Here is an 8830-nt window from a genome sequence, read left to right on the forward strand (position 1 = left end):
CGTGATTAGAAGCTTCACAAAAGAGTAGTCAACTCTATTGAGCCGGCAGTACCTCAGTATTTACGCTGGTCGGAGCAACCTATTTTGTGGAGTAGAGAGGATCACCCGCCCCGGGTTGATAATCCAGGTCACTTGGCCTTGGTGGTAGCCCCTCAAGTTGGGGGATACAAGTTCACTAAAGTGCTCATGGATGGGGGAAGTAGTATCAATATTTTGTATTATGATACATTCCGCCGTATGGGGTTGACAGGTAAGGATCTTAAACCGTCGAATACGGTATTTCATGGTGTGGTGCCTGGTAAGTCTGCATATCCTATTGGTAAGATAGCTTTGGAGGTAGCTTTTGGAGATGACTACGATTCAAGGTCAGAAACAGTGACATTTGAGGTGGTGAAGATCAAAAGTCCGTACCACGCTCTGTTTGGGCGGCCGGTTTATGCTAAGTTTATGGCAAGGCCATGTTATGTTTACCTGCAGCTTAAAATGCCAGGTCATAAGGGGACTATCACAGAACATGGAAGTAGAAAGATTGCATTGGAGTGTGAAGAAGGCGATGTGGCTTATGCTGAGTCGGTTTGTGCCATGGAGGAGTTAAGATTCTATAAGGAGCAAGTTGATCCGGCAGACATGACCTCCTTAAAAAAGCCAACCATGGAACATGATCCAGCATTGAAGTTCAAATCAGCTACAGACACTAAGATGGTTGACTTTGTCCCTGGCGATTCATCCAAACAGTTCAGCATCAGCGCTAACCTGGATCCCAAATAGGAAAGCGCGCTCATCGAGTTCATCTATGAGAATCGGGACATCTTTGCATGGAAACCTTCTGACATGCCAGGTGTACCTAGAGAACTCGCTGAGCACACACTCAACATTGATCCGAAATTCAAACCGGTCCGATAGTTCCTCCACCGCTTCAACGAGGAAAGGCGCAAGGCTATAGGTGAAGAGGTCGCCCGTTTGTTGGCTGCTGGGTTTATTGTTGAAGTTTTTCATCCAGAGTGGTTAGCCAATCCGGTGCTGGTTCTTAAGAAAAACGGCACTTGGCGCATGTTTGTGGACTACACAGATTTAAACAAGGCTTGCCCTGCAGACCCCTTTGCTCTCCCTCGCATTGATCAGATAATTGATGCTATGGCGGGTTGTGACCGTTTGTGTTTTTTGGATGCTTAGTCTGGTTATCATCAGATCAAAATGGCAGTTAAGGACCAGGAGAAGACAACCTTTATAACTCCCTTTGGAGCCTTCTTCTATGTTTCCATGCCCTTTGGACTCAAGAGTGCCCAGGCAACTTACCAGCGATGTGTTCAGAATTGCCTTCATAAGCAAATTGGGCGCAATGTCCATGCATATGTAGATGATATTGTGGTCAAATCCAGAAAGGAGGAGACGTTGATAGATGATCTACGGGAAACTTTTGACAATCTCCGGGTCTACAAGATGATACTCAATCCAGAGAAGTGTGTTTTCGGTGTCCCGGCAGGCAAGCTCTTAGGGTTTCTGGTTTCAAACAGAGGCATTGAGGCTAATCCGGAAAAGATTGCAGCGATTACGTCCTTGGCTAAACCGGCGTGTATTAACGATGTGCAACGTCTGGCCGGCCGGATTACAGCCTTGAGCCGGTTTATCAGCTGCCTTGGAGAGAAGGCCATTCCCTTATATCAGATGCTCAAGAAAACGGATAACTTTGTCTGGAGTGAAGTAGCTGATAAGGCGTTTGAAGATCTGAAGAAACAGCTCGTGGAACCACCCGTACTAGCAGCACCGATCGATAAAGAGCCCTTATTATTATATGTGGCTGCTAATGCCTGGGCTTTCAGCGTAGCCATTGTGGTAGAGCGCAAAGAGCCTGTATCCAGTTCAACGGCCGGTTTATTATATCAGTGAGGTGCTCATTGAGTCAAAGCAGAGGTATCCGCATTGGCAGAAACTGGTGTATGAGGTGTTTATGGTAAGCCGGAAGCTCAAACACTATTTTCAGGGCCATCCTATGACAGTAGTCAGTTCAGCTCCTCTGGGTGACATCATTCAAAACAGAGAGGCAACTGGCCGGATTGCCAAGTGGGCCATTGAGCTTGGACCCCACGGGCTCAGATATATACCCCGCACGGCGATCAAGTCCCAGGCACTCGTAGATTTCATCAACGATTGGACGGAGTTACAGGCACCTGAGGAGAAACCAGATAATACATATTGGACTATTCATTTTGATGGGTCCAGACAGCTAGAGGGTTCGGGGGCTGGAGTCATATTAACCTCCCCACGAGGTGATAAGTTTTGTTATGTCCTCTATTTAATGTTCGCTTGTACTAACAATGCAGCTGAATATGAGGCTTTACTCCACGGTCTTCGGATGGCTAAAGAGATGAATTTGAGCCGGGTTAAGTGCTTCGGCGATTCAGATCTAGTGGCTCAGCAAGTGTCTGGCACTTGGGATTCTAAGGACCCACTCATGGCTGCATATCAGCGAGAGGTGGACACAGTGGCTGGTCACTTTAAAGGTTATCAGGTGGACCATATAGACCGGCGGAAGAATGAAGTGGCAGATGCTTTAAGTCGTCTTGGTTCCCAATGTAAACAGGTTCCGCCCAATGTCTTTCTTGATGTGTTGCACAATCCGTCAGTCAAAATACCATTCGAAGAAGATTTGGCTGTTCCTGATCCGGAGGCTCAATTGGTGGCATCTTTGCATGCCATACCGGATTGGACGATCCCATATCTGGATTACATGAACCGGGGCGAGTTACCAGTTGAGGAAACGTTGGCCCGACAGATAATCCGGCGTTCCAAGTCCATGACCATATTCAACGGGGAGTTACATCGTTACAGTGTTTCAGGAGCGATTCAACGATGCGTTTCTCCTCAAGAAGGTTGTGAGATTTTGCGAGAAATTCATGAAGGGGATTGCGGTCATCACGCCGGTTCAAAGTCGTTGGTTGCTAAAGCTTTTCGCCACGGTTTTTACTGGTTGATAGCGCATGCTAATGTGGAGGATTTGGTCAAAAGATGTGATGGATGTCAAAAGTTTGCCTGCCGTGCGCACATTCCGGCTCAAGAGTTGCGGATGATTCCAATTACGTGGCCGTTTGCCACTTGGGGGCTGGATATGGTTGGACCCTTCAAGCACTCCAAGGACAAGAAGACCCATCTGTTAGTAGCAGTTGATAAATTCACTAAATGGGTAGAGGCAGAGCCAGTCAGCAAGTGTGATGCAGCCACAGCAGTTCAGTTCATCAAAAAGGTGATATTCTGGTTTGGCTTTCCACATAGCATTATAACAGATAATGGCACTAACTTGTCAAAAGGAGAGATGGAAGAATTCTGTCAACATGAGCACATCCGGCTTGATTTAGCATCAGTGGCTCACGCCCAATCTAATGGTGAAGCAGAAAGGGCAAATCAAGAAATTTTGCGGGGTATCAAACCAAGGCTTATGGTTCCCTTAAAGCGGACGCCGGGTTGTTGGGTCGAGGAGCTACCTTCTGTGTTATGGAGCATCAACACCACACCCAATAGGTCTACGGGTTACACGCCTTTCTTCATGGTTTATGGAGCAGAGGCGGTTCTTCCTAGTGACATCCGTCACGATTCGCCCCGTGTGGCAGCTTATGTTGAAGCTGATAATGAGAAGGCACGTCAGGATTCTCTGGACCTGTTGGATGAAGAGCGGGATCTTGCAGCAGCGCGTTCGGCGATTTATCAACAAGATCTTCTATGTTATCACAGCCACCGGGTTAAAACTAGAACCTTTCAAGAAGGTGATTTGGTGCTCCGGCTCATCCAGGATCAGACTGATATGCATAAGTTATCCCCCCCTTGGGAAGGACCCTTTGTGGTCAGCAAAAATCTGCACAACGGATCCTACTACCTCATTGATGTTCGAGAGCATGAAGACTCACGTCAATCGGAGGAGGAGACAAAGCGGCCATGGAACATAGCTCTCCTTTGGCCTTACTATACTTGAAGCCATAGGCTTTTTCACCTGTACATATTTATGACAGTGTATATACCATATAATAAACCGGAGCCTCCGTTATAAGCGGGGTATCTGTTCTTTCTTATATCATATGTGTGCTTTTACGAGTTAACGGTCAAAGCGGAGTCTTTGTTAAATCGGATTTAGCAACTGCATAAAGATAAATAAAATCACTGGGGGGCTTGGTCATGTTTGAGCCACAACTACACCTCTTGATAGGCTTTTCAGCCACACAAGGACAAATTTGTGGAGCCAAAGAGAGTATTGTGTAGTGTACAAACTCAAACATAGGCACACGCTGAGCATCGCTCATAAAGTTACTTGGGGGCTCTTTTGTGCAAAGCAACAAAGAGTTTGAAAGGACCCTCGTAATTGGCTATCAAGCCACGGCTTGGAAGCCTGGTGTATTCACCTAAAAACCCCGAGTTAACCTGCCTTCATCAAGTAAGCCACTCCTATCCAGGTAATCCTGGCATGACCCATCGAATGTTCGACAAGTCAATCTTTTACAGACCCTGAACTTGTCATAGTTAAAACGGTGATTGGTTAATTGGAGGCCCATCTTAAAAGGCTTTGTTAAATGGTTTAACTCAGAGGCCTGGCAGCCCATGAAAAGCCTCGATTTGGAGCCTGGCAGCTCGTAAAAAGCCTCACATATTTTCCTATTTGCATTTTGTTTGTTGACAATCATAAGTATTTTTTGATAAACCGGCATCCTTGATCCGGCTTGCTTTCCAACCACCAGCTGTTGGCTCATGATCAATTATAAACCGGTGGTCACTGACCCGGTATGGTTTGACTAAATCACCAGTGTTATGAAGAAAATCCGATAGGTATACCGGTCCGGTTTAATAGATAGACCGGCATTTTGAAGATGAGATTATCAAACTTATCTGGTTGGTGTTAAACACCTTTGCTGTATACACGTTTGCTCACTCAATGAGGTATGTTCTGTACATTATTTTTTGTACAAGTACTATATACTTGTTGGTTATTCAGCTCAAGTACTATATACTTGTTGGATATTATGACATGTTTAGCGGTAAACCGCTAGACAATTTTAAGTTTTTTATACCCAGGAAGGCAAGTCATCATAGACTATGCATAAAATATATCCTGAAGGGCGGCACAGATTGTCACAAAGGGATATGAGGCATGCTCGATGGCATGGCAGATAAACAAAGTTTCAGCTATCCTATTACACGAAGCTTTAAAGCGGCTCAACAGGGCCATTGTTTTTCACAGTAGGCATATAAACCGGCGACCGGATCAGGATTCTTCATCACGACGGTTTGACGGTTGCGGATCAGTTGGTGGACGCACTTCTTCATCCCTCCCTAGCCGCTGGAAATCAGCCGTTGACCAATCGATTGCGGTTAAAGCTCGGAATACTGCTTCTTCATGGATTAGATCAGAAGGGTTAATATCAGGGGCATAAGTGTGCTTACGAATTGGAGGCACAAGTTCTTCGACTTCATGGATTTCGGCCGGCTGCCTTTTCCCTTCTGCATCATAAAACGGTTGAAAATGGGACAAATCGGTGTTTTCAGCTAATTTGCTGGCCGCTGGCCGCATCTGTTTGGTCAACCGCCGAAGATCATCATTGTCAAAGTTTGAGCCGTCTTCTTTAACGCCTGGATACCCTTTAATAATATCCTCCGCTTCAAGATCTGGAATCCAGGCCTTGGCTCGAATAAGGGCAGTTAATGCTCCGACTCTTGCAGCGGCTCTTTTCAACTTGGCAATACACGCCGGTAACATGCCCAGCTTCTCAAGCGTTTCCTTAATCAATGTTGGTGCCGGTTTGTTATAAGCTGCTGTACTAATGGCTCGCTGAGATCCAGAGTATAGCTGCTCAACCAATGTGTATGCCGCTTTGAGCTTCATCCGCATATCTGCACCAAGATGAGTGATCCGAGTTCCTGCCAAAGATTTTTTTTCAACATCGTGGTCAGTTTTAAGATTCATTGACTGATGCAACATACATAAGCAGATACTTACCAAAGATAGTAGAGGTCATAGCGTTGATTTGGCGCTTCAAACCGGCTAGTTCTTCAGACACCGGTTTCAGGGCTTCCTCGGCATCTACGGCTCTTTTGGTCAAACCGGCTTTTTCTGTTTCCCATGCAGCATGATCTTGATTGAAGGATTCTTTCAATTTTTCCATTCTGGCCAGGGCCTGGGTCAGCTCCTCTTTGGCTTTTGCAGCTTCGGCTTGTTGCGACTTCACATTTTCTTGCAAGTCAGAGTTTTTGGCATCTTTGCTTCTCAGTTCAGTCTGCAACATTGAAGGTATCTTCAACAAAACAACATATATATATGCACTAAGTATAAAGCATATACCAAGTTATCCACTTCATATTGGGGGCTAATGCTTATTTTCTCTCAAATACTACCTTCTATGCAAGTCTCCAGAACAATGCAAGCATTATCCTTGACACTTGGGGACTAATGTACGTTTGTTCTAAACTGGCGGTGTGGATTAAAAACCGGATTACCTTGCCAAGTTAAACCGGCCTTTGGGGGCTATGCTACAGAATGTTATCTCATTTTTCAAAACATGAGTTTTATTTATGATTGAAGACACGCCTTGGCAAGGATTAATGATGGGATGCTTAAAGTGTTACAAAGACCCGGTTTATGATTGACAATCATAAAACAGCTCTTGGGGGCTACTTGGAATAGTATTTTAGCTATAAATCAATGTGCAGGGGAGAAGAATTTACCTCATATCGTTCTTTCATCAAATTCACCAAACCGGTTTCATAATCCCGGTTTGAGTGCAGATGGTTCAAGAAGCCGGAATGAAGCTCATCAGCGTTAAGATGAGCATAGTTTGATAAGTCGCTGCTCCATTTGCCTTTATCCCTGGCAATTTGCTCTTCTTTGGCACTATGCTGAGCCAAAATGACGGGATGACCAGGAGAACTGTGGCCGGCTCCAGTAATAATAATGTCATCGCCTTGGCCTTCAGGATTTTGGGCGGATGATGGTGGAATTTTAGTGTCTTTCATTGGATTAGCCCGGTTTGGTTCTGCTGGTTCAGCATCAGGGGCGGCAGGCTTAGCATCTGTGGGTTCATCAGTATGTTGGCCGTCAAGGGGCGGATCATCAAACGTTGTTTCAGGATTTAGGCCTTCCGGTTCACCTGTTTGCTCCGGTTCAACTCTTGGTTCTTCTTCTTCAGCAACAGGGTCTTCTGGCGGATTGGTGACCCGAGCTTTCTTGCTGGGTCTGGCTTTGGCCCTCCAAACAGAATAAAAAGGGTTAACATCCTGTTCAAAAGTTGAAGGGCGCATTGAAAGGAAAGGTTTTTTCGTAACTCACCCAGCCACAGTTTTCAAAGGGGGGAGTTGAGTTGCTGTCGATTCACCAGAAGAAGAAGGAGGTGTCACCTGATAATTTGAATCGGACGGATTAAGAGGCTGTCTGAAATAACCTGCTTGGGGTAAGAATGGTCAGAAGTAGGAGAGACCTCAGACCGACGCTTCCGAACCGGAGTATCAGGTAAACCGGTAGAGGTGACCTGTTGGCCACTGTGTCGAGTTGTCCGGCGAGCCTCATGCTGTTGAGTCTTCAAAATAAATGTTGGATCCAAGTGAGCAAAAGGATGAGAAAAGCTTACTTTCCGGATTGTTTGGCGAGGTTTTTGTGTTGGCATAGAGTCTGAACCGGAGGAAAGGGTAATTACTCTACGTCCTCAGCCTGACTAGCTTCGGCCTCCTCCTGAGGAAGATCATTGTTAACAAGATGCATAAAAAGAGAGCCAAGTGAGTCAAGTTCTACCTCAGCTTCTGGGTCATCAGTATCATCATCAAGCTCCATGTTAATCCGGTCAGCCGTTTTTCGCTTTGACGTCCGTTTTACAGCTTTGGTCTTCGGGCGGGTTGGCTTGGCCACTTTGTCTCCAGTTGGCTTTGCCGCTTTTTCTATGGATTTCCGTTTCCAGAAGGGGTCATCACCCTATACATATAAAGAAGAAGGGTTACAGCTTGTATAAGTCAAATATATTAGAGATGAAGAGGAAGTGTAATGCTTACAACAGGCGGTTTGTTCTTGGTGTAGAAGGGACTCAGGCCGGTTTGACTACAGACCAGTTCCGATTCATTCAGAATCTTTTTTACACCTTCAATAATTTCTTCCTCAGATAATTGGATGTTGCAGTGGCGTTGAGGATCGTCAACCTCACCGGTATATTCGCACATTAAACCGGGACGCCGGCTTAGCGTCAAGATACTCCAGGATATCCAACAGCGTACAAAATCCACACCTGTTAAACCGTTTGCCATAAAGGCCCGGAGCTTGGCAATTTGAGGAGCATATTTTGCCCTTTCTGAGGAGCTCAGGCGTTGTGGCATTTGGTGAGTATTGGATAATCTATGATCTCGGAAGCCGGGGAGGGGATTCTCATCTTCAGGCGAAGTGTCTCTGCAATAGAACCATGTTTGGTTCCATTCCTTTGGGTGGCTATGGTGTTTGGCATGAGGAAATTCCACGTCTTTCCGCTTTTGAATCGAAACACCACCAAGCTCTGTATTCGGGCCATTCACAAACTCTGTGCGCCGGTTTAAGTGAAAGAAATCCCAGAACAATTCTGCAGTTGGTTCTTCCTGTAAATAGGCTTCATAGAAGACTTGGAAATTGCATAAGTTGGAGACTGAATGGGGACCAATATCTTGTGGATGCAGTTGGAAGCTGGCGAGCACATCTCGATAAAGTTTTGACCCTGGCGGTTTGAAACCACAGCCTATATGGTCAACAAAGATTACCACTTCACCTTGTCTTGGGGTTGGAGGATTCTCAGTTCCTGGGGCTCGCCATTTGATCTCAGTTTTCTTAGGAAGAGAGCCGATG

General features: G+C 45.8%; 1 protein-coding gene across 1 annotated transcript; it reads right to left on the reverse strand.

The window, feature by feature from the left end:
• Positions 1 to 5245: 5245 nt before the first annotated feature.
• On the reverse strand, positions 5246 to 6143 carry LOC147979540 (uncharacterized). Its single transcript, XM_087516757.1, has 2 exons — positions 5978 to 6143; positions 5246 to 5898 (listed from the first exon to the last, which is right to left on the reverse strand). Exons 1-2 carry the CDS (start codon positions 6141 to 6143, stop codon positions 5246 to 5248), a joined length of 819 nt encoding a protein of 272 aa, XP_087372883.1.
• Between the last annotated feature and the right edge of the window lie 2687 nt (positions 6144 to 8830).

This window comes from Triticum urartu, chromosome 3A (genome assembly GCF_056163025.1).
Source record: "Triticum urartu cultivar PI428250 chromosome 3A, HENAU_Tu73, whole genome shotgun sequence".
NCBI lineage: Eukaryota > Viridiplantae > Streptophyta > Magnoliopsida > Poales > Poaceae > Triticum > Triticum urartu.